This window comes from Poeciliopsis prolifica, unplaced genomic scaffold (assembly GCF_027474105.1).
Source record: "Poeciliopsis prolifica strain line A6 unplaced genomic scaffold, Auburn_PproV2 SCAFFOLD087, whole genome shotgun sequence".
Lineage (NCBI taxonomy): Eukaryota > Metazoa > Chordata > Actinopteri > Cyprinodontiformes > Poeciliidae > Poeciliopsis > Poeciliopsis prolifica.
The window spans coordinates 768,083-795,016 of NW_026562462.1; the positions used below are offsets into that span (position 1 = coordinate 768,083).

A 26,934-nucleotide genomic window follows, 5' to 3' on the forward strand; every position below is an offset into this window, starting at 1 on the left:
TCCGAGAGATGTTTGCTAATTGCTGCTGGCTAGTCTGAAGGAGCTGAATGGGAGAGTGAAAAAGGAGGAGAGTTCTGTAATGCAGAAGCTCTGAGGAGGAGATTGAAGGATTTCTCGTCGATGCGTGAAAGAATCAAAGCAACACTCCACGCATGTTTTTGATATTATGAGAAGATTATGTTACATAATACTGCCCCGTTAAGCACACAACTGTTACCTTAACAGATATTTTTATGTGGCCCTAATAAAACCATGTGGCGGGCTGGATTTGGCCCCTGAGCCTTGAGTTTAACACATGTGGTGTAGACTAAGAGCTTATTATGACCAGAGTGAATAGTTGGTTAATTCAAGATATTCTGACCTCAGTCAAGTCCTTCTACATGAACACGTTAAAATAACGTACCTCGATTAGCCTTCCACTAGCAATGATAAACTCAAGCATCTTCTGTAAGAGTCCAGCCATAATTTGTATCATCAAATTGCTGCTTTTTCTGGGTCTTTATACCTGAAATGCACAGACAGAGGTGATAATTAGCGCTCATGTGGCATGTGAGCTGTGTTTTTTTTTTTTTTTTCCTGCGTGGTGTTGTTGCAGATGCTGTTGTAACGCCTTCATCAAACGTTTAAAATTACCGGCCTGTAATGACACAGCTGTCTGTCAGTGCAGCTGCCGTTTCTAGTGAGCATGTTTGGGATAATTTTAGGTTTGCACTGATTGCAGTCACATGCCGCCTCTTTGCTTTTAGACAAACACGATCTGAACACAAATAGTGTGTTCATGCTCTCTCCCAGAGATGATACCCCGATAATGAAAATTTATATATAATCAGATTTAACATTACGAGTGTGTTTTTATTTGGGAATGCATTGAATACAGAGTTCTTCCACTAGAGGGAGCTCACAAGTCCATGTTGAAGCTGTTTAGCAGTTAATAACTTTATGAATTAGACTTACACTGAAAATCTACACAATGTTAGCAAGTATTTTTGGCCCAGGTTCTGGTCATAAGTAATTGAAACAAGACAAAACTAACTTAGGCATCGTGACTTGTTTTATGTAAATAATTTCTTAACGTTGATTTTAAATAGTTCTGGTTTCACAAACAGATTATTTCACTCATGGCATTTTTCCTGTGTTATAAGTGAAATAAGCTGCCAGTGGAACCAACAATACAGTTCATCAATATTAAGAATTTAACACAAACTTTGACGTAACTTCGTTTTTTTTTTTTTTTTTTTTTTTTACGTAACTTAATTTTTTTTCATATTTATTTTTATTAATTGCTTTTGCATAACACTTTTTTTTTCACATAACTTACTTTTTTATTTTTTATTTATTTATTACATAACTTATTTTATTTTATTATACTACATAACTTAGTTTTTCTGGTTTCCCACTGGCGCGGTTCGTCGTGGGTCCCCAAGCCGCGCCCCGGCCTCAGTCGTCGTGTTTATCCTTTTCTGATTTGCATTATTATTTTCCTTTTTTCAGACATTCTTTGATTAATTTAGGGTCAGATGTTGGGTAGAAGTGGAAAAGAAAGGGAGATAAACAGATGAATAATCTTTTTAAGGCTATTTCCTGCGGAGTGCATTGGATTTGTTCACAGCCGAGTGCGAAGTGACTTAGATACAAATCAGCCCGTCTAACTCAGAAACCAGAGATCTGAACCAGAAAAGCGGAGGAGTTCAAGTATCTCTGTGTCTTGTTAAGTGATGGCAGGAGTCAGACAGAGCAGGAGACAAATAGAAAATCAGAGACTCATCAGTCATGATGAGGCTGCGGTCTGTTATGGTGAAAAAGCGAAACCAGTTAAGCTTGATGTCATCATCTCCAGCAGAACCGTTCAAGATGACAATGTGGAGAAATTAAAAATTCAAAAAGTAAATTTTTTTAGACCTTTTTAGACCTTTGCTTAGATAAGATGCAGGGATAAAATCAGCTTCACATGTAAGGCCACCAATAAATCAGATGGCCGATAAGTCAGTGCACCCCTAATATTTTAATTTGTAGTAACTGTGCAGTACTTTCTGCTTTATTTTTGTACAGTATAATATTATTACTATTCCTGTTAATCTTGGCTTTCATACATATTGTTTTAGCCTTATAAGAACGCTTTTGCCTGACCTTCATACCTGATGCTGTTGTCACACCTGAATTGTTTTTATTCTATTGTTTGATACAAAAAAAGATGTTGTTTGATATTGTGCAGAAAGAAACTAATAATTTTCTTCTTTCTGCAGAACATTAACATGGCATCAGAGGGTTGACTAAACAGAGTTTAACAAAGAGAAAAGTGACTAAATGTGCATGTAATTTTCTTATTTTGCAAAGTGTTATAAGGATCTGACACCAACAGCTCAAAACTGAATTAAATTAATATTCAAAAATATTTTTCTCTCTTCTCACAAAGTCTTATGACCCGCAAACTTTCCAATAGTCATTCCCAGTCTGCCTCCATCCCTCCATAGGCCTCCCAGTATCTCCATCATCACCGCCGTCTCCCAATGAGCGCAGGTCCATCGCTATAGCAACTGGTTGCCACGGGCGACGAGACACAGCCAGCGCCAGCGAGCATCTTCCCCTCAGTTGTTGTCGAAAGGCAGGCGGAGAAGAGAGAAAGGCGAGGCGCCAGCAGAGCGGCGGGGAGAGACACCGAAGAGCTTTCTGTCTTGGCAAAGTGAAACCCGCCACATGTTCAGGAAGATGTAAGAGCAACAAGCGGATCAAGTCGCCCGGATTGCTCTGCCTCTGCCTCCGTCTCCGGAGAAGCTGCGAGAAGATGGTAACAACTTGTTCACACGGGAAAGTGTCGCTTCAGCTCTCGGCATCGTCGGAGTTCAGGTGGTGACCCCGACGCCCTAAAAAAAACAAGAAAACAACCAGCGGCACCCGACGCCGCCTCTGCAGGGTGAGTCCCAACTTACCTTGGTGTCACTTTGAGGGGGGGTTTATTTTATTTTGTTTTATTTTGCCGTGGTTTGTGCCTGTTGGCTGATGTGAGGGCTCAGAATGTGAGGGTTCAGTGTGGTGCAGGGAGGTGAGCCGTGTCATGGACCCTTTCTGTGCCGGTCTGGTGTGATGGCGTCTCCCAGCCGGTAAACACCCAGAAAACTGTGGCCAAAAGCTGCCTCTGTCACTGCAAGACGTTCGCTCAAATCACGCCCAACATTTGCATGGATATGGGGCTTTTTGCTGTTCAGAAGATTTTTTAATTTTTCCTCAGCAAAAATAAATAAATGCAAAAACAGAGTTTGATTAAATAAACATTGATTTGCCTTTGCAGGGTTATGAAGTAGCTTAAATGATTAATGCTAATTAGATATCACCTTAACTATTCATCATCAAGTTATTATTAATTACCAACATAGTCACAATAATCAACAATGATTCACTTTTCCCTCAAACAACGCAGTTATTCATTAGTGCATAAAATTGAAGCGTCATTGGAAAAACACGTTCACCCAGACAGAGATGCTTGTCGTGAAGCAATTTGTTGGGAGAAATAAGAGATGAAATGTTAGTGAGCTCAGTAATGAGCCGCCTTGTCATCCACAGGTTGTTGCTGCTCTTCCTGAAACGTTTTCCGTTTCAATTGTCTGAATTTGTTCCTGTTTTAGTTCTTTTTTCCATGTCCATTTCCAGCATGTGTTTATTCCTTAATTGATTTGGTAAACTGAAAGTTAAGATCAGCTAGAGATCTGTTTACAGTTCTGGTAGAGAAACTCAGCATCGAAAATAATTATATATTTTTTCTCTGGGTGGAATGATGAGAAAAAAAAAAAAAAGACGAAATTTAGTGGAGAAAAAAATTATTTTATTTTTCAAAAGTATTCATGTTTGTTAAATTAATGAAAGAAACACTCAGGTTTGCTGCATTTATTCTAACAAAACAGGAAATCAAGTTGGTGGTCAGCATCAGTCCAGCAGTAAAACCCCTGTTATGAAATGATTGTACCAGAATTACTGAACCCAACCTATAAACTGCAACATGGCGCTGTAAAAAGTATTTGACTCCTAATATTACTTCTGTTCTTACTTTTTGAAGGCTTCAGAATGCTATCAGACAATGCTAGCTAGAGTGAATGCAAAATGCACTTTTTAGATGATTATTTGATTTAGGAACAGAAGAAATATAGTCCACACCAGATTTGGTAAATCTGTTACCAGGACTGTAGAATCAGGCAAATAGAACCTGTTTCACAACAGGAAGTACTCAAAACATAAAGGTACTTCCTGTTGTGCATTATGACAAAAACATCGTCATAATGCCCAAAACTCTGGGGAAAAAAATCTTTTTGGACAGTGTCCATTGTGATGTTGCATTTGAATTAAAACAGAAAAAGGTGGTAGTGTCACAATATAAACTCAAACACACTTTAGATTATTTAACAGGACAACAACTTCAAGCCCATCTTAAGTCCATCTCTGAAATACTAAACAACCCACAAAAATAAAGGTTTTGGTGTGATGTCATCAAAATCTGGACTTCAGTTTGGTTAATACGCTGTAGAATAAACTTTAACCAATTGCTTGAAAACCATTGGATTAGTCTAAATTTACAAGCAACCTGCAAGTTTGCAGTGTTCAAGTTGCTAGTTATTGCAAACGTTTGACGGCGCTCATTGTCTTTAAAATAACTAAATTTTATTATTTATTAAATTTTGTTTGAGCAGAAAACATTTAGGGTGAAATATTTTTTGTTCACATCATAACTTCACACAAAGACGCAATAAATATAACATTTTCAGCAGGTGTTGGTAAGAACCAAAGTAATCCGTACAAAGAAAGAAACCAATGTGAATGCGACGCAGGGAAAAAGTATGGAATAGATTATTATTTGTAGAAAAGCCTTTGTTGGTATTGGTAGTTTTATGAATAAACTAGTAATTTTGGGCCATTTTCCCACACAGAGTCTTTAAATGTTTTTATGCATGGATTACTGGGGCTGTTACCAACATCTGGTGAAAATTTAATCTGAATAGCATCTTTAGAAATATGATTACTGTGAAAAATTGTAACGTTTTCAATACTTATTTTATCCTGTGTATGTAAAATAGAGAAAATTAGTGAAAGGTACTTCAATAATACCGCTGCATATCGAATGTTTGAAGATGGATGGATGGATGGATGGATGGATGGATGGATGGATGGATGGATGGATGGATGGATGGATGGATGGATGGATGGATGGATGGATGGATGGATGGATGGATGGATGGATGGATGGATGGATGGATGGAAAGAAATGAAAAATCAACTGAATTTTACCAGAACCAATAACTTGTTCTGTAATTCTCATTCTGGCCTACTGGTGGCAGCATTGAGCAATTATTTTAAACTCCACAAATTGATACCGATTTATTTTAACGTTCCAGCACAACCAAGATGTGGCTTATTTATTTAACACGTGGGAACTTAAGAATTAAGAAACTTATATATTTTGACCTGCTATATTAAACTGGTAGTTATACAAATTCAAGAAGTTTTATTAGGAATGAAAAATGTTTTTTAGTTCCCATTCAGATGCAAAATAACTTGGAGGGCAAATTTAATCAGGAGTAGCTGGGGGAAATTATGGTGAGGTTGATTGTAATTTTGCCTTCTTTGTATTTTTTGAAGTTTGCTAATTTTGTGAATGGAGCGACTGAAAAATATAGTGTTTTACCAAGTTGCAATTTTAAATGTAGACCCTTCAGAGCATTGAAATTTCTTCTAGCATGTTCTTTTTAGAATGTAAAAAAGAGCTGCAATTGATTTCTGGAGTTATTGGCTTTCAGCCGCAGTGACCCTCAGCTTTAACAGAGCCTCCTCTGCCCAGAATGAAAAGTGCTTCTTCTAAAGAACTCCAACAAAAGAGATGGAGATGCCTCGTCTGTTCATCCACACTTCAGTGCACAACAGTGGACCAGTTTTGCTCAATAACTGGGCTGCAGAAACCTTAAACTTGCTTCTGTGATAACTGTGCAGACTGATTCGGCTTTGGGCCGCGTTTCGCTGCAGCTTTCTCTGAGAATCTGCTTTAATTTGATCTCAGTCCAAATTAAAATGGAATTTGTTAGAAATTAGAGCAGATGTTCTAACAAGGTGCAGAAGCATTGTATTTTTAATAAGAGTTATCAGAAAATGTAATGTTTTGTGCATTATTGCTTTTTCTGCGTCCCTTGAATGCTTCAGCTGCACACTGTATTATATATTTGGTCTTTTAAGAGAAAAAGAATATCTGAAGGATTTAATTTGGAAACAAGTTGATGGAGGGGAATAAGAATATATGATACATTTTGTGTAACCTAGAGAAGAAAATGCACTGAAAAGTGAGTTGAATACATTTATTTGTAGTAAAAAAAACACTTAAAAGTGGAAGCATTATGTATTTAACATGGTGCGACTTCATAGCACAATCAAATAACTATGTTAACTTCAGTTTTCATAAAAATGACATATCTATCAAATATTAACTTCGTAGTTTAACTCCTTGAAAATGGGGCTCTGTCTCTTTAAAAACTACTGCTCTTTCTGAAACTCCACTTTCGTTCCTCTAGTAATGATTTTAAAACGTTTTTACAGAGACATATTTCCTACAATGAGCTCCACAGATGTGCAGTTCCACCTGGTGTTTGCTAATAACTGCTGGCTAGTCTGAAGGAGTTCGGAAACTTGGAAGCAGCGGCTCTGAGGCGGAGCTGTGCCTCAAAGGCGGAGCTAAGTCCACCCAGGCATTTTTTACAGCTGAATGGTATGACAGTATTTCTTAGACATGCATGAAAGAATTAAGGCAACAGAGTAGCCATGATTTTAATGAGAGAATGACATGATGTTAAGATTTTACATTACTCTGCGCCTTTAAGCAGAAAGTTTTCCATCTGTTTTTGCATTTAAAGTCAGTAGGAATCGACATGTTCTGATTTTTCTTTCCTCCTTCTGAATATTTCTAACTCCCAGAGCTGAGTTAGTAACAGAAGCGTTTCTGGTGATCAAGAAGCTTTTATTTTAAGGTTGTTTTTTTTTCACACCATTCGAGGTGAAAGTGTTAAAACACACCGAGTGAAAATGCAGTGACGCCAAAGCTGCTGACATCCGGAGACGGCCCCGGAGTGGACGGCGTGCCGTCAATACGAACCCGAATCCCAGACAGAACAAATGATTGAATATGGAGAAGAAAACAGATTAGCTGTCAGATCATTTATATACAGACTCAACCTCTCGCCTCTCGCTTTATATTTAGATTTCTGTTCTGTTCATCTTTTTTGTGTTTGTCTTGTCCATATTTGCTGACTCACAGAGGGAGAACAAGACAACTGGGAATCAATAGGAAGACAGAAATAGCACCTGAAAGCGAGAAACACAAAGGTTTAAATTTAATTACCGAACGACAGACCACAAATATAGAGACATTAATGATCTCAAAGATACAGAAATAGACCTTAGAGAAGGAAAAGATAAAACGCACTAAGAGAAGAGCAGGAAAGAGGCTAACAAAGATCAGTTTTTGCTAAATTTGCCTATTAAGTTTTCATTGTGGTGAAGAGTGATCTCATATTAAATTAAATTCCTGTAGTGATTATTGAGCTACCTTCAATGATGTCACCTTTTATTAATCAATCACTTTCACAATCTAACTAAATTAATCTGAAGGAAGCATCCACCCTTTCCAATCTTTGTTTCATGAAATCAATCATTTTTTATTTCTCTTAGGATTTTAATTCATTTCGATTCATGAAAAAAATGACATTTTAAGCAACAATTACATAATAATCAAAGAATTTAAGAACTGCATCTTATTAATTATCTCTTTAATGTTCTCTACTGACTAGAATAAACAAATATTTGTATAAAAACAGACAAATGTGCTTTTTTCTTCAAAAACTGCTCCAATGGTGATGCTTTGTCACCGTAAAAGTCTCCAACAATACAGAACAAAATATTTGGCACTTGCTGTTTAATGGGGGGAAAAGTTAACTGAGCAGGTCTGACAACTTTCACTGCTTTTTAAAGCACTTTAAATGTATTTTTAAGAGATTGACCAGTCCTTTCTGGACGGTTTAATCGTATCGTGTGTGTAGCTGCTCCTGAGGGAGGAGTTACCGTGAGGTTAGCCAATCAGAGAAGGACTTGGGTTACATAAGAAAGCCAATATCAGATTGCGAGAGATCTACTGTACTTATTTAAGGCAAATCCACATTCAAGATTTAACACCATGAACAATCAATACTAAAAACTTCATTTAATTAAAAATAATTCTGTTCAAAGTTTCTAAATGAACAATCAAATCGAGGTCACATCCTCGTTGCATTTTGGAGATTTTGGGCCGCTGTCTGCAGGAATAGCAAGTAGTTTTGACTTTTTCCCATAAGGATTTCTTTTTTAAGAAACTTGAAGAAAAGCATTTTTTTCTGGTAAAAGTCCAAACCTGACCCAGACAGGTCTCTCTTTGGTCATGATCTTTGGACTTTGAGTTTAGTTTGCCCTTGTGTTACATTTATTTCTTTTTTTATTTCTAGTGTTACTTATTTCCTTCCAATTGTTTTCCATCTGCTCATTTTCTCACCTGTGCTGCATCACGTAATCAAATCCCACTTTATAATACTCATCATAATGTCAGATCCTGCTGATGCTCTCACCGTGGTTTCCTGTCATTTCCTGTTCCTTAAATTATTATTTTCATCATTTCCCTGAATTTTTCAACAACTCACATCATGACAGCCTTGATGCAAAGTTATTGAGAATCATCACAAATATCTTCACTGTGTTTATCACAGAAATACCACTGACATCATTTCAAAGATCTCTGATTTTGTGTTTTCACTACAAATGTACATAAAACTTTGATGATATACCGCTGATGTAGAAAAAACCAACATTTTTCAATTGCAGTCATAAATGCAATTAAAATGACGTGAATAAGTTTGTTCAGACAAGTCAATTAAAAAAACATCATCCTTCAACCACTTCCTGTCAGGTTCTTTGTCCTTTCCACCAGTAGAAACATCCCATGATTAGTCACATGACTCCTGATTCAACAAAAATGTGAAATACAACAAAAGCTCCCTTTATTCTAGTGCAAAATTTGAAAATTAGCAAATTTATTTTAATAATTCCAATCTTCCCCATTATAAATTTGGTGAAAAAGCAGCTGCAAACCCAAAATATCATTTTTACTTTATGTGATATCTTTGATCTGATTGAATGAGCCATGAAAGGAAACAGAGATGGTAGAAAATGTTCTTGCTTTGTCCATGATGGTTTCCTCCAGCGAAACACATTCTGTCATCACTGCTTTTTATCAAGAGTTTCACTGGCAATGACATTAGTACAGCTTCACACAAATCAACCATTAATCAAAACATCAAGACGTGAAAAAACTCTTATAAAAATGATGCAACTAAACCATCAGGTTACCATCTTTACAGCTCTTCCTTTTTCCAATGATACAGTTCCAGTTTTGGAAACTGTATCATAGGAAGCACAATATACGTTTTTAAAGTTGCTTGCATAAAACCCCCACAGAGATCTGTATTCTATTTATAATCTAAAAATTTAAAATGTTTATTATTCTGCAACTCCAAGCAATAAAAAAACTTTATAAGGTAGCATTTCTAGCAGTCTTTGGTGATTTAATTTCCCACAAAACACCAGAAATATTTCTGTTGTGTGTGAAATAATTTAAGTTAAAAATCCCAGATTTAAAACAATAAATGTTTCTTCCCCCTGGCTCCTATAATGTGTTCAAGTGAGACTTTATGAACATATATGTCAAAATGTTCAAAAGGAATCAGAAAGACTGGGATGTTCAAAAAATTATTTCAAAAGAGGGAAGATGCTAAAAAACCAGAATATCTGCAATATGACCAGAAAAGAAACGTAAACCTCAAAAATCTAAATTAAATGAAAGCGCATAGATTTGACAGAAGGAAATAAAAGGATGATTTAACTGAAAAGCTGTAAAAAACCTTTATGAAAGTGTCCATAAATGTAGATATAAAGCAAATACAGAAACTAAAACCATCAGGAACCTGACAGAGACGTATGGAGAAGACGACAGGCTGTTTGAAACGAGGCGACGATCGTCCAACTGGAACATCAGGGAGTCTGAGAGCATCGTCTCTTTTCTCTCTAGGTCTTGCTTTGTTGGTTTTGTCACATTCAACGCTTTTTCTGCAGATTTACTGAAAGTTGTTTAGTGAAAATGATTGTTTGTGTTGTCCGACATGAATTTAGACCAAAAATGACTTAAAATGAATTAATTTCTATAATTTTAAGGGTTTCAATTGCAATTTTAAACATTCCTATTTTTCATATATGTGCAGAAATTTGGTGAAAATCAGTTCTTTGCCACTCCTTAGTGTACAGAACACCATTAGACAATAACAACAACAAAAAACTTATCTGGGGTTTATGACGCTCCAAATCTTTTCTTTTCAAAGAAAAGAAAAGAAATGAATAAGTCAGAAAAGAAATGAATAAGTCAGATCGACTTTTTGAAAAGTCGATCTGATTTGTAGCATCCAGGATTTTAATCAGAAAAACTGTAATACTCACTCCCTTCCAGCAGGTGGCAGTAATATGTGCATTAATGATCAGATTCCAAAGGAACAAGATACTCAACATGGCTAAAGCCGTGCTAAGCAAGTTAGTATTCATTTCCAATATTATGTAGTAATATTTTTCGATAATTCTACAGATATCTTGTCCATAAAAACTGAAATTTGTAAATATTATGCTTCAGAAAACTTTTATTTTGCTGAACAACATAAAATGTGTTGAAGGTGAGACTTAAAATCTATTCTGACACAGGCGGATTAATCTGGACGGGGCCTTCGTCACGCACAGACTCTTGCTCGTTCAAGGTGTCGATTGTGCGTCGGGTTTGGCAGTCGGGGGCCATTTTTCTTTCTTTTTCCTTTAGTTGAGACGTCGGTGATGTGTGCAGGCGCAGAGGGGGAGCCTGCTGTCACCACTGATTGTTTATGCTGGAAAATCACAACCAAACCTGAAACAGAGCAAGAGACAAAACAGCGTAAAATAAAAACATGGATGGACAGATGGAGGGATGAGGAGAGGCATTGACACCAAAACACTTCCTGCCATCAGATAAAAAGATTTTATCAACAGTGAGATGAGACACAGAGAAAGTAATTACAGCAGTGAAGTAAAGCGAGATGAAGTGTGGAGAGACAGAAAACGAGTCCAAAAGCCTGAGACATGAGAAACTGAGAGCAGAAAACATTCAACACCCTGCTGTCACTTTCACACTCCGAATATCTTCATGAACAGTGGGAGACAAAGAAGTAACAAAACAAAGAAAATGAATAAATAAGATCAGAAGTGCTGTCATCAAGCCTTAATGTTGAACACCTTTCTGTCACGTTTCTCATGATTCTCACAATAAGAGTCATCTGGTCGGCGGCCATGTTTGCTCTGACTCCAGCTTTTTTCTGCCCGCTATTAGCTCAGCAATCATCCCCCTGCGTCTGGACGCAGCTGGGCGCCGCTCCCTCTGCGCCGCCTGCTAAATTGAAAAGCGGAGAGCAGAAAAACGTCCTAATGTTCGGCCCGCTGTCTGACCTCCTCTCCTCGCTTCCTGCTTCCTGTGGGCAGAGTTGGTCTCTTGCTTGTCCCTGTCCGGCTTACCTGCTGGACGACTTATTGACGAGCTGTCAGGCGTCACTGTGGCAACAATCTCTTCCTCTAGTTAGAAACACATTCAGTGGTTGAGCTGAAGCTCTTCAGACACTAAGGAGCAGCGGAAATCGATGCTGCCGCTGATTAATGCGCTGCTTAATTACATTTTATTAAAACTCTGGATCCTACGTTACCTTGGAGAAGTTTTCAGTTACCAACAAGATTTTTACATTTTGTTGCCTTACAAGCAAAAATATTCAGCTTATTAGAAATAACTCTTCAAAAAGCATTTTACTTCCTGTTTCTGAGACAGAGTATTAGGGCCAAGAAAAAAAAATACCAGAAATAAGTCAGAATGTTATAATAATACATTTATATGAGCTGTAATTCAATTAAGCAACACTTTATTGATCCTAACGGAAAATTAAATGTTAAAAGTGTTCCTATTTTCCATCTCGACTGTAATCAGAAACACTGAAACACTAACCTTAACCCTAACCCTAACCCACTCCCTTCCAGCAGGTGGCAGCAATATGCGCCTTAATATTCCTGTCTGTATGTTGTCATTAAAATGGAGAGAACAGATTCGAGCTGAGGCGGGCAGTTCTCTTGCCTCATGGCAGAGGGCGCTCATGATCCCAGATACTGTGACTCCACAACTGCAGAGTAAGAGACAGAAACAGCGAGTCAGTCAGAAAAAAGTGGATAACACATGACCAAATGTCATTTTAAATTGTTCCCATGGGAATCTTTCCTCTTACGGCTGTCACCGGACTTTTAAATTAACTTTCGATCAATCAGTTAAGTTTATTTTGGACATTAGTCATTGAATCCCGGAGATGTTCTTCAGGCGACAGAAGGCCGGCTTTGTAACTGTCTTTATGTGGCTCTGAAGGTTCAGGTCTGAGTCCTGATCACTGGTTTCTGCTGTGACGACTGAAGCTGTGTGCTGACTACATCCTGTGTGTGACATCAGTCAGCCACCCAGTGTTACCAGCAACATTCCAGCACCAGCTGCTGGGATTAATGGACCAAATGCTGCAGAAATAGATCCAGACTTTCTTGGATGGGAAAAAAAACATCCATTTGAAAGCAGAGGGGAACAAACTTGTATTTATACCAATTTAAAACACATATATGTAAAGTGAAAAGCATAAGTTTTCTCCCTTAATGAGGAGAATCCGTTCAGAATTTATAATTGTGGGTAACACCTTATTTGAAGGTGTGTGCATAACATGGCACTGTCATAAAACATAACTTGTTATGAACACAAAGGAGTCTTCGAAAATGTTTACGACTGTTGTCATGAAGCATCATTCAGTAAATAATGACACTCTTAAGTGGGGCTGTAATAATTCCTTGAATAATTCAAGTACCTCAAGGAAAATTTACCTCGATAAATTATGTTTTATGATTTAATGCGCCGTGTTCCCGCACTCTCACTTCCCCTCTGAGTTGTTGCTGGGTGCTAGCAGCATAACGTCCAATTTTCAAGTTCGGTCTGGGGGGAATTCATTTATTGAGGTAACACTTTGTTTGACGGGTTGTGAATAAGATTGTCATGACATTATCATAAACATGAGTAAGTCTTCATGAATATTAAGACTGTAGTCATAAAGTGTCATTTGGTGGATTATGACACTTTTAGTACAAAGTTGACATTATTCAGAAGGTCTTTGTTATGACAACTTGTCATTAACCAAGAAATCATGATCTGAAATAAATTTGTTATAAAAGTCTTACTGATTACACTTTAAAAATTATGTAGCTTTATGTTATTAAAACTAAAGACAGCAGTCATAAATACTTATGAAGACTTAGTCATGCTCATGACGGGTGTTATGTCATGGTAATGACGGTGTCTTGACAGTCTTATTCACAACCCATCAAATAAAGTGTTACCATGATCGTGTTTGGGGTTGTGTTGTTTTTTGGGGAACCAATAAGCATCCTTAAAATGACTGGCACGCCGCCTGGCGTACGGCAGCCTTTCCTGGTGGTGGTGAAGTGCGCAGCGGGTGCATTTATACAGGTGAGCAGATTGACTAGACGCTGCGCTTTAGATGATTAACGTTAGTTTAGCTTTACGGATGAACCGCAAAATGTATTTCATATTATCCCAGTCTCAACAACTGGTGGCGGAGCTCATCATGGCGGCATGTAGCTGGTAGATGTTTCTGTATGTGACAAACAAAGGTGTCAAATCCCGTCACTGACATAAACACAAAAGCTATCAATGTCTGGTGAGGGTTCATCTATTAAACTGACTGAAGATGAATACATAAACCTAAAGCTGGAGAACAGACATTTCTTATAAGTGTATTTGTTCTGGTTAACTTAGTGAGCTGTTATTGTTACAGGTACATTTTCTAAACTACAGAAAAGTAATTGTAGGGAAGCTCAAATATAAAAATTTTGATCGATGTTGATATCCAATAGTAATACTGCGGTTATGGTAGAATTTACCAATATTTTATTTTATCAAATTTTATTTAATTACTCGATTAATTGTCAGAATAATTGATACTTGATCACTAAAAGATTTGGTTTACAACAGCTCTACTTTTAATGCAATTTTGCATAAACATTAATGAAGTCACCCATTTGTGTTTGTGGAAATGTCTGTTTTCTAATCTCTGAAAAAAACCTGTTGCTCTTTCTCACCAAGAGGGCCGTTATTGCTTCTGCTTGGCTTTTTTCTGTTACCATGATTATAATCTCTGAGAGCCCATTGTGGCAATCAAAAAAAAATCACTGAGAGGAGGTAAAATGGCCTGAGAGGCACATTTTTATTTTTCATTTTTTTGTCTGTCAATCTAAAACTGCAGCTTTCAGGGTCGCCTGGTTCTCCAGCTGTAAACCGTAAAGACAGAAACATGAAGATTGTGAGTCATGTAGCTAAAGTGGCGTTGTTGTGTTTGACATTTAACTGACATGCAGGTACTTCCTGCGCCTTTCCTGGAAACGCTGCTTGTCTTTAAATAATCCCCTTCCTGCGGGCTGATAGCCGGTTGGATCTTATTTTCACCCCAAATCTTTGAATATAAATAGTTGAATGTCCCACAAGATGAGTCATTCACACACACACACACACACACACCCCTACACACACACACACACACACACCCCTACACACACCCACACACACACACACACACACAAACAGACACACACACGCACACACACCAATAAAGAAACGCTTGTCAGTAATAAGAAAGTAATGGCAGTCAATAGCAATTGTTATGTAATGGTGATGATGATGGAGCGTCGTTTCATCGCAAACACAGTTTGGTCCGCTCCGCATCGATGAGGCGGCGCTGAGCTACAATCTGGTTAACAGATGACTCTCCATTTCTGCGTGCGTGTGTGTGTGTGTGCACGCATGTGTGTGTGCACCCCTGAGTGACCCTTCTACGATTTGGAGCTTGAAGTTATATTTTGAATCTGAAATATCCGGGATTTATGCTTGAAAAACTTATTAGATTAAAATAGATTGAACTTTCTTGATCCATCAGGAAGCTTCCTCTGGGAAATTTGAATAACAGAAAAAACTAAACAATAAATATTTATAAAAAGACAAAAATATAATAAAGAAATATAAAAGGAAATGAATTAGAACAAGATAGGAGGTATGGAACAGTAAATAGCAGCATCTTCACTCATAATAAATTATTGAACAACAATAATATGGATGATGTTCTGTGGCAATTAGCATATTATTAGATATTATTCCATATCATTTGCAATCCGCTCCCTGCAGTCTAAATTACATCTGCTTGCTGATCCTCTTCTTTCTGCTGCATTTTAATAAGGCTAATTTTGCAACATGAATTCTCCTATTAACGTTTTTTAATTTTGTTGTCAAAAAATGCAAAATTATTTCAAAATGTTAATTCAACAATCACCTCATTTACAAGATTTTTAATTACAAAACACTTTCTGAGCAGAGCTGACGATACGAGCGTCGGTAACAAAAACTATTTAAATACGTTTTGTTCTGGATGGATGGATGGATGGATGGATGGATGGATGGATGGATGGATGGATGGATGGATGGATGGATGGATGGATGGATGGATGGATGGATGGATGGATGGATGGATGGATGGATGGATGGATGGATGGATGGATTGTAAAAAAAGAAAGCTTGATGTCCCAGGACTGCAAAATTTCTACCAAGAAGCTCAGAAATTTTAAGAATAATCTCTGAAAATGCACAGATTATTAGATATTCTTGTTTTCCTGGAATTTCTGTTTAATCTGAGGAGCTTTAATCTTAATAGTTATATAGTTCTTTGTCCTTTTCTATGTCTTCCATCTGCAATTGCAATTTTCATGGAAGTAAACCAAAATATTCCAAATAATGCATTTCTAATATCAGCAATTTGACAATTCCATATCAGTTGCCATATGTACAACATTTTTTTAATAACTGAGTGGATGTCCCTGCTAATTCTTGCAGGAATCACTGATGGTCGTGCAGGCGAAGCGGCATATAGTTACTATTACTCCTTTGGCTTCATTTCTTCGCCTGGTGAAGAATCGCTCTGGTTACAGTAACACTTAGCCGCACAAAAAAACACCTTGCTGGGATTTAGCAGCCATTTGTCAGAAGCAGCTGGCAACAAATCCGACTTTTCCCGACGGAGGGGAACTAAGTTCAAGTGTTGACTCGCAGAGAGTCTGCTGACAAATCACAGCCTGAGTTAATCCACAGCACACACACACACACACAGACACACACACACACACACACACACACACACACCCCCACACACACACACACACACGTTTCTGTTTCCTACGCCTATTAACCCATCACATTGCTTGGTGACATAGTCGGTGCTAAGCAGTCTGATGCTAATGGAAAAAATGAAGTCATTGTTAATCTGTGTGTTTGAAATTTTGCATGCATAAAAATAAATTAGGGAGGTTAATGCAAAGGGGTTGTTGTGGAGTGATTTACTCACCTTTTTAGTAATTCAAATTGCTTCACATTGACTTACTTAAACCTTAAACTTACTCAAACCAATTAAGGTTGAAGTGTTATCTGTGTATATTTCAGGGTTTTTTTTAATGAATTAAAGGTTAATATGGGCTTAAGGCTTAGGCTGCAGCAGTGCATGTAAATAAAAGCTTATTTTCTGGCTTCAGCTTCATCGCTAATGTTCAAGTGTTCCTAGAAGAGTGAATGATGTTTGTTTTATGTAACTAGAGTTGCAAATATTCAGAAGTCAGCCGTGTGGACCGTAGCTCAGAGAATATCAGGGATAAAGTTGTGGAGACGTTTAAAGAGGATCTATTATGCTAAATCTATCATTTGTTTTTGTTTCTACTGCTTCTAAAAACAGCCCAAGTGCTCAATGTTTCCAGTGTTGGAAACCTTCGTAATGTACAGTCACAAATCACCGGCAACCCCAGCTGAGCTCCAGCATGTTTGGTCAGCTGGTTTTACTGCTGTATCTCTGTACAATGGCTGCTGGAAGATACAAGAGTTTTGTTTTTGACTTACTAGCCACAAACCACATGCTGCATATTTGTTGGTTGTACAGGAGGCTCAACTTCTGCTTTTCTAAGACATACAATTGGATAATTGTGCATCTTTTTGCAGCAATTTTCACAATAAAATAGTTTAAACTGGTGTTGAGTTTGGCTGGCGAACAAAATCAAGTAATTCTCCTCACATATTTCATCCTTATCTGCATTTTTATTGGCTGTTTTCCATGGCAAATTTGCTTAACAGAATCCCAAATATACATGTTTTAAAAAAAAAAAAATTTCAAATCAACAACCGGATGTTACTACTGGTGGAAAAGACGAAGAAGACGAAAACAGGAAGTAGTTGGAGGTTCATGTTTCTTCAATGACTTATTGCATGAAGAAACTGATTCACATGGGATTTTAAAGGCCTTTGTGAAAATGCGTGGGAATATAGACACGGTTTTGTATACATTTGTAATGGAAAAGCAGCTAACGAGAACCGATTTTGGCACTCAGTATAGAGTTGCTGTACAGCCATTGTATCAAATTACCTGATAATTGTTCCCTGGTTGTCATCTGACTCCGTTTCTTTCTGTATTTCTGGCTCTACAGGCCGGAGACCTCAACTGTGTCCTGATTTACATGATTGCATCTTTGACTTTCAGAAAGTGTCTCTTGTCCAGGCGCTGCTGACAGGCAGACAGCTGCTTCTTATCCGGGAAGACAGAGACGTCTGTGAGCGTTTCATAGCTGCTCGCTCCTCATGTCAGGCTTTAACAGTGCAGTCAGAGGGAATATGTGGAGGCTCTCTGATGCAGCAGGAGGTCCACGCTGCACTTTCTCTATGTGTGTGAGCTGTGATGTTGCAGTGGTTGTTCAGTTTCTGCCTGCAGGTAAAGTCAGGGGGGTTGTTGTCATTCAAGGCTGCAGCATCACATGCTGAGAAGGCTGCACTGTGCCTTTAAATAGGCCAGAGTGTACAGTGAGCTAAAGAGACAAACATAAAAATATACTCAAAGGAAAAGAAGCAAAACTCAGCTGGTAAACAAGTTGTGGAATCAATGTTTATTTTAAAATTTCAGTATTTGAGCAAAGTAAAATTAATGGTGTGTGAATTAAGTAGGTGTTAAAGTGATTAATGTATTTCCTACAAATATTGATGTTGTATTTCACAGCAGCTGCTTAGCATCAAATATAACAGAGAGATCATCACAGTTACAGTGGCACCAATGCTAACTCTACGGAAGACAATTAGGCACAAAAACACAGAATTCTGACTTCCTTCTCAATTATTTTTTCTCAGAATTATTTTTCTTCAAGAAGCTTTTCCTGTAAGAATTTAGAGTTTTCTGTGAGAATTTTTACCTTTTTTTCTCAGGATTTTGATAAAAACCTGTCGAAATATTATTTTTTGGCCATAATCTTCTGTATTAAGTTTTTCTGTATTAAGTTTTTTCTGTCAGATTGACTTGTAAAAAAAGCCTTGGATCACACGCATGTGTTGTTCAGAAAACATTGACTTCTGGGAGATGTTGTGAAGTTCGGGATGTTTGCACAACAAACACTGACCTTTTGTTATGTTTTCACTATCTTTTGCTGCTTTTATTTGTAATTAACTTTAGTAAAACAGTTAATTTCATGTCAATTAAAATAATCTTTTTGTCCACTTTAACAACAGTTTGCTTTGTCAACCTGAATCAACTGCAGGGTTTTCCTGCCTAATGAAAAATCGAATCAGTCGGAACAAAAAAACTCTTTATTCTGTTATATTTAATTTATTTCTGTCCCTGACTTTCTTTGCTTCTGATTCAATCACTTTATTTGCAATGATGGCGCAGAAGACTGGTTGTGAAGTTAACACACGGGGTGTTTGATTATCATTTTTAAGAAAAATGTTTTTAAAAAGTTTGAATTGTGTGTAAAGAGAACAAACGTGAATGCTCAGAAAAGACACTATCAGTATGATGTACACACTCTGTGAAGAAATACACACCATTTAATGCAGCAAGGAGGGAAAAGTAAAAGAGAAATCATCTTAAATAGTCTCAGAGGAAAACAATCAGAATTTTACCATATTTAACATTTATCCTAAATTCACATAAAAAAGAGAAAAACTCCTGCTTCTTACTTCATTTATCTATTTATTTTCCACAAACCTGCAAGGCAAGATAAAGAAAGTGGAATAAAATTAACCACTTTGTGTATTTATTTGCAAAATATGATATATTTTCAGTACTTGATATTTTAAATGTAGTTTTGTTTTTTATAAAATTCTACAAATTAAATTTTATATATAGACAATTAGTTCAAAAACCACCAAAAATGCTGTCTTGGTATCACAAATAACTAGTTTCTACACTGGAGCAGGTCGCACTTTGGTGTGTCTGTGCAGAACTGACATCTGAATGTGTGTGTGTGTGTGTGTGTGTGTGGGGGTAAGAAATGAATTGTTAATTGCATGAATAAAACTCCATCATCTCTGTGCCGTCAAATCCAAACTGGAGGCTCAGTGAAACTACATCATCTTCTAATTGAATTCTGTCTTGCATGAAAGCCGGACAAACACACACACACACACACACACACACACACACACACACACACACACACACACACACACACACTGTAGAAACAGCAGAGCAGTAAATTGATCGAATAAATAAACCAAAGTTTTATTCATTGTTCTTCCTCTTGTCTCGGCTTCCTAAAATGAAAAATTAAACTTCTGCAAATTGATTCATTAAATTTACAGCATCTGAAACGAGTGATAGCTGGTTTGTAAAAAAAATCCAATATTAACTAGACGGGTGCAACAATTGCAGGTTACAGATTTATCAATAACACAGAGATTGTAAAGATTCAAGCGCAGTTTAGTGTTTTCTTTTTTACTAAACTGTAAGAGATTAAAGGAAACATGTTCCTCAGTTCTGCAGACAGATGAACCGGTCGGTCGGTCCAGTTGATGGTGAACAGAACAGACAGCTCCATCACAAGCTGATTTCATAGAAAGCTTTGTTATACCTAAGATTTGTGCCTCAGATTTAGTTTAAATCTTTCAGCAGATTTAGAGTCAGCGGGCAGGTGTGGTCCTATCCTGTTTGGTGCCTTGGGCCAACAACGCCCCCCATTGCAACCACACTCTATTTATTTTATTTACTTTCTTCATTTAAAAACATGGAAGAAAGTAGAACACTGCTAAAACACACACATAACAAGACACAAACAAGACCTAAATGGAAGTACAAAGACCATGTGACTCATTGTGCAAATAATCTTCAAACACTGCGTTAGACTTTAATATCATGTTTATTCTTATAAAGGTAGTTGTTTCATACGACTGTAAGTAAATATTTTGCTTTCTGGGGCTCATAGCACGTCTGTTTGTCTGTCTAATGCAAACTGTGACAGTGAGGAAACAAACAAGAGTCAAGCACAGAGCAGCGTCTCGTACAGCCGACAGTATTTTATTTTCAACTCTGAATTTTGTGCCTTCCACTATATATTCTGCTGTTGTCTGGTGTTTTAAGTTTTGTCTCTCTCTTTCTGACTGTAAACTCAAGTTTATTGCTTTCCTGTAGCGGTTTATGACACTGCATTGCTTGAAGCTTGGGCATCTTTCTTTTCTCCAGATCCAGTGAACAGAAGTTTGTTTCCTGCTTTATTTACTGCATTTGTGTGGAAGTGGTGAGCAAGAGCCGAGGCTCCATGGCATAATCTGAGTTTGATGTGAATATACATTGCTCTGTCTTTTAAAAAGAAAAGTTAAGATACAGTTTAAGAATGTGGAAAAGTATGTTGCTTTTTTGTTGCATTTAGGTCACTAATCTTTTCCTATTAAACATAATTTGTCAGTATATTGATGAATCAATCCTGAACACTTTGCAATACCTTCACATTAAAAATCATACCTGCATCGGTGAATTAAATTAAAGTAAGAAACAAGAAGCTTTCTCAGGTTGAGCTCAGAGCTCCTGCAGGTTTCCCACACAGACTGACGTCCTCTTCGTCTCCCACTCCTCCACTCCCACTGCACTCCCACACAGTTTTTACAGTGAAAAGCTTCAGGAGGCTTGAGCTGCCTTGACATGCACTGAATATCTTCAACCAATGATATTATAAACTGTAGAAACAAATATGAAGCTCTTCTTATCTCTGCTGAGGAACATCAGTCAGAAATGGTTCAGTGATTTCTCTTCAAAGTGTGTTATTATTTATATTATTATTATTATTATTATTATTATTATTATTATTATTATTATTATTATTATTATTATTATTATTACTCCAATCAGTTTCTGCAGTTTTAAGGATCAAACAGTTATTGACATTATTTAGTAAATTATATTATTAAAATGTTTTTATCTTCTGCTTTGCATTGTGAACAGACTGAAAACCTGCCAACTGTTGCTCCAGTCTTACTCAGTTAAATGTGTTTTTTTAAATAAACCTGTTCAAACTGAATAATAATAAATCTGCATTATTTTGATATTTACAGGCCATTTCACAGTTGTAGTTTTTGATGTTTTTTATGTCACTCAACAACTTATTTACTAGCTTAATTAGCTTAAGGTATTTAAACTGGACGTTGTCGTATTTTTGGATAAAAGGTGGTTGTTTTAATTCTGTATTTATGTGTAAATAATCAAAACAAGCAGATTTTACCACCAATCAGAGCCCAGAGGCGGGTCTTAGCGATGTCAATCATGCTCGCCTCTACACTCCCTTTTCTCTCTGCTGCACTGCAGCCAGCAGAGGCTGTCGTGAATGCTAAGGCTAGTTAGCATAGCCACCGCTCATGATAAACGGTAAATTGTTTTCAGTGAGTACACAAGGATTATTGACAGCGCTGAGACCCTCGTCCTGGCTCTGATTGGCTGTTTTTGATCGGGAGCGGTTCATTTCTTCAGATGGCAATAGTAGGAGACCAAGAAGATTGATCTTTTCACAGATTATCTGACTCATAACAAGCTTTCACGTTTTTCAGAAATATGCCACAAAAACAAACATATTTTTTATAAAAGTAAATGTTTTGTTAAGTATCCAGAAACCAAGTTAAACCAGGCAAGCAGAGCAAACTGACCTTGACATATAAAATCAGCGGATTGGCCCTTTAACTTCCCCATTCGCACAACTTGCCCATCATGTCACGCAGAACCGCAGCAGAACCGCAGCCTCAGGATCAGTTTGACACAGATTGGAGAAGAACAGCGAGCTCAGCCCGGTTCTGAACTTCTCCCAGAACTTTTCTACATTTCTTTGATTTTACGCAGATGGTTCTTCAAAGGCTCCGGGCTTCGCTCGGCCGCGATGAGTCTTTACGGTTAGAGTGACACTTCTGAGGTCAGCATGATTTGTTCCATCAAATCTAATTACTTTCTTTTTTTTTCAGCTTTCACGCATTTTCTGAGGCAGCAGCTGCAGCCTGGAGGGACTCTGGTACTTTATATCCTCCAATGTGTGTGTGTGTGTGTGTGGGGGTGTGTGTGTGTGTGTGTGTGTGTGTGTGTGTGTGTGTGTGTGTGTGTGTGTGTGTGTGTGTGTGTGTGTGTGTGTGTGTGTGTGTGTGTGTGTGTTTGACCTCCGCTATGATGAATCAGCAGAAAACAGCACAGAGTGTAAATAACCACATGCTGTGATAAACATCAGTTTTAAGGGATTAACTCCACTCTGACGCGTCGGAGCCGTCTTCCAGGGGTTTCTCCTTTGTTTTGTTCTTGAACAAGTTGGAAAACTTGAAGGTGAACGGAATGAAAATGAGGAACCAGAGAAAGATGGGCAGTGAAATATTAACGAGGATGGCAGGAGGGAGTTTGAATACACAGACTCAGCAAATCCTTCACAGACGTTCTGCGCTCGTCTTGTTCAAACTAATCAAGTTTAGCGTTACGTGACGCATGTAAAGTAATATCTCATGACATTTTAGATTAAAAACCTATGGTAATTTTTGCAGAGGTTTAGGTTCACCTTGCAGGACATGTTGGACAATGAGTCCAAACAGAAAAATCTAGAAAATGCTTTTATTCCTTTTACATACCAGACACAAACTTGAGTTTCAAGAGGAGAAAATCCCCTATAATCCAACTGTTTGTGCATGTAAACAGCTTAAAGTTCATTTAATTTATCACCTTCTGATTTTGGAGCTGCAAACCGAGCCTGAAAAAGAGATGACAAAATTTAAAGCCAATTGAGTTTGGCTTTAGTCTCCATGTGGGAAGGAAATAAAAAGCTTCTTGCCAAAACGATGTGTTTAAAACTAACAACACCCACAATCCCACCCACAGACTGCTGGGAAGAGAACAACAGCGTGAGGGAAAAATGAAGTTTGAAAGACACGGACTTAAAGAAACAGCTTGGCTTTCTGAGGACTCTGAAACGACTCCATGCTGCTGCAGAAAATAACCGCTATGCTCAAAGCAGAGAAGGAGGACAAAGGTTGGCTTCATTTAACAGAACCTACTGGAGCAGGTGGGTTCAAATCTGCACACCAAACCAGTTTATTTAGAAAAATAACAATAAACACAACATGAAACCAACAAAAACCTGTTCCTGGGTCGTAATGTTTTAGTCTGAGGAAGTGAAGAAACAACCCAGAGGACCTCAAGAACTGAAACCTTCAGTTTATTAAAAAATACATGAATCCTTAAAGCTGCAGTAACTTTTATTGAAAAATAAAATTCTTTTACATATTTGATAAAATTGTCACTCTGTCAAGACGGATAATCTGTGAAAGAATCAATTGGAGCCTGTAGGAGAGTCCAACGGTGTAAATCATGTTTGTGTAGGGGCTGCTTACACCCTCCCTCTTGCTCTCTGCTATGCTACAGCTTTTCCCCGATAGCCAGGAATGCTCAGGGTAGCTAGCAGGGCCACTGATGAGGGACAGTTTTCCTGGAACAGGAAGAGAACCGGCTCTACAAAAGACCAAAACAAAGTTCTGAGCAGGTCGAAGCCACTGAGAGTGAGAGCTGAGCACCGTGAAGGAAAAAAGTGGGACTCAACTCTTTTGATTCACTTTTGAGCATGACCACATGAAACTGCGCATACACAAGAATAATTTACAGCGCTAAGACACTCCTACCAGCTCTGATTGGCTGTTTTTGACTGGGATTTTCAAAAAACAGCTTTTGTAGCATGAAAGGCAGTGGAGGAGATTTGTTTTTTCACAAGTTATCTGTCTCATAACACACTGACAAGAGATGGTAACTTTTCTTTTTTTTATAAAAGTTGCAGCTTTAATACGTTCAGTGGGGATGACTTCATGAAGTCAAACTGTGAAAATGAAAGCAAAAAGAAAAAAAATTGTTTTTTGAGACAGAAATATTAGCATAAATTATTCAGAGGCCTTCTAAAGTCAGTGGGAAATTCTGCTGTTTTTCTTCATGTCTTCAGGAAGAGTTTGGATTTTCTTTTTGCTCTGATCAGTTTCTAGCTCTTGATTTCAGTTTCTTTATCTGAATTTCTTTTCTTTCCCCCATGTGAGGCGTCTTCCTTCACCACTCCTCGATGTCGCTCCTTTATCCTGCTGGTTCCTCGTTCAGCGGTTTTTAAAATCCTCTCTTTCTGGCTGCACAGCCCTGTTTGTCTGCAGGCGTCTAACTTCATGTTGCATGTTTTCTGTCGGCCGGCTCGCTCCTTTGGCAGCGCCTCAGCTTTTGTTTTTGTGACATGAAGTTCATTAGTATTCTGCACTGACCTCCTGCTTGTTCAGTCCTGCATTTAGTTCCTGCGTTGACTTCTCACTGCAACAAGAATAAAAATCAATTTACATGTAAATGGGGTGTAGTTTTCTTTCTTACTTTTATCATTTCTCTCTGTGTACTGAGGAAAACCATTTTCTTTGTTGCTTTGAGACATTTTGAATAATTATGATTGCAGACATTTGCATTATTATCACTGTATCAACATCATGTATGACAACAGACTTACACATTCGGAAACTGGAAGAAGTTAAATGAAATGTATTTTATATCAAAATACTCAAGTATTTCCATGTGGAAAGCAGAATCTGTGATTTATTCTTATTTAATTTATACTCTTTTTTTTCATTGTCATTTCTTAAGGCAATACAAGTCATTTTTTTATTGGTTCCTTTCAGTACTTTTTTTCAGGCTTGTATATTATTTTCATGTCATAAGTCAATAAATATGTTTAAAAAAAAAGAAAGCATAAATAAATTTAGCAAAACACCAAAATAACACGATGGCATCCTGAGACAAAAATAGCAACATTAAAGCCGTCAGCTACACAGAAATTGTAAAAATCTGTAAGTTTTCATGTGAATTTGATTTTCTGATGCACGTAGATCTGAATGAAAAACATTGCAATTCCTAAATTGGGTTTTATTAACATCAGTGAATGTGTGACGTTTTTTCCACTTTTGTAATGGAGACACTCTTCATGTCATCAGAATAACTTTGGTTGATAATCTGTGTAGAAACATAGCAGTAGTGAATGGAAGCAGCATAAAGTCTTACTTTCTAAACGTTACCAGTTGCAGTAGATTTCCTCACAGTTTGACATTTGGCCTGTAAAAATCCACTTCAAGTAAATACGACATGTTGTGTCTGAATCGATTCAAAATACTCACAACTGATCACTCAAAGAAAAAAAAGGCCTTCATGTTTTTAAATTAAGTAACACACAAATTTTCTGCACTTCTCTTACTCAAGGAACATTATGCTCACAAATTAACAATCTATATTGTGATCTGTAATTCACAGTAAAAATAACATATTGTTTTGCTTTGCAGAAATCTCCGATTTGACTCCTCTGCTGTAAAGATGGTTTTCAGTGGACAGGTGCGGATGATCCCGAACTGAACCAATCAGAACCATCGTCTGAACATGGCGGACGACCTCTACAGCAGCACCTTCTCGGCCTCTGAATCAGACTTCCCCTCATCCTCTTCCTCCGCCTCCTTCCTCACGCTCGAGCAGAGGGCGGCTTTCGTCTTCGTCCTCATCCTCTTCATCTTCCTCGGCCTACTGATCGTCCGCTGCTTCCGGATCCTTTTGGACCCGTACCGCAGCATGCCGTCGTCTACCTGGACGGACTACATGGAGAAGGACACGTTTGATTACCGGATTTCCTGACAGGCAGCCTGAGAGGCAGCAACCCTGACAACCCGACGCTTAAACTGAGGCAACGATCACATTGACCAACCGCGGCACCAACACTGACGCACGTTTTCTCGATTCTGCTTGTTCCACAAATCAACCAGAGCAAAATGTAATGACCTGTTAGTAAAATGAATCACAATCAGCTGCAAAAACACAAAATCCTACCAAGTAAGATTGGTAAGAGTTTCTGTTTTTGCATTTGAATCAATCGATCCAGTTCATTTTACCTTCAGCGGTTTTGATGTGGATCTGAAACCTGGACTTTTAACGTAACAAAGAGAAAAGTGCATTTTGTGTTGCTGCTGCTTTTCTTGTGATCGTTGTCTCACCCAGCAGGCGTCACGTCTGAGCAGAAACACAACGACCAGTAAAGGCAGCGAGGATCCAAACGTTACCCTCAAATAAAACTATTTGGGAGAAAGTTTAGTCAAGCACTGAGGAACTGATCAAATTATCAGTCATTTAATATTTAAAAATTACATTATCAGGATAGAATCCAGAAGTTTTATTCAAATAAGAGTAAAAATACTTCATTATAAAATTACTCAAGTAAAAGTAACTGAGTAAAAGTAACTAGTTAGCACCGAACTCTGCCCAAATGCAGCCAGTTTTGTTGACCAAATGTCAAATAAATGTTGCTTTCAGAAAGATTTGCATCACGTTTGGCCAAACCTGCAGAGGCTCTGTGAACCGGTCTGGTTTCTGGTCAGAT

General features: G+C 37.7%; 1 protein-coding gene and 1 long non-coding RNA gene across 3 annotated transcripts; one reads left to right on the top strand and one right to left on the bottom strand.

Annotated features, from left to right (window-relative positions):
• Positions 1-2,597: 2,597 nt before the first annotated feature.
• Positions 2,598-26,859, top strand: LOC129353309 (cortexin-3). 2 transcript variants are annotated; one of them, XM_055022591.1, is made up of 2 exons: positions 2,598-2,911; positions 25,853-26,859. In XM_055022591.1, the coding sequence occupies exon 2, from the start codon at positions 25,947-25,949 to the stop codon at positions 26,193-26,195; it is 249 nt and encodes an 82-aa protein (XP_054878566.1). In that variant the 5' UTR covers positions 2,598-2,911; positions 25,853-25,946; the 3' UTR covers positions 26,196-26,859. The 2 variants fall into 2 exon arrangements, with proteins under 2 accessions (XP_054878566.1, XP_054878567.1); XM_055022592.1 differs by lacking the exon at positions 2,598-2,911 and adding an exon at positions 23,485-23,568.
• Positions 24,435-26,058, bottom strand: LOC129353313 (uncharacterized). Its single transcript, XR_008605004.1, has 3 exons — positions 25,973-26,058; positions 25,578-25,628; positions 24,435-24,842 (listed from the first exon to the last, which is right to left on the bottom strand). It is a non-coding gene; the product is annotated as an uncharacterized LOC129353313 (long non-coding RNA).
• Positions 26,860-26,934: the final 75 nt, after the last annotated feature.

What these genes read in the sequence shown, in the direction of transcription:
- LOC129353309 (XM_055022591.1), top strand. Translation starts at nt 25,947, where the DNA reads ATGGCGGACGACCTCTACAGCAGCACCTTCTCGGCCTCTGAATCAGAC.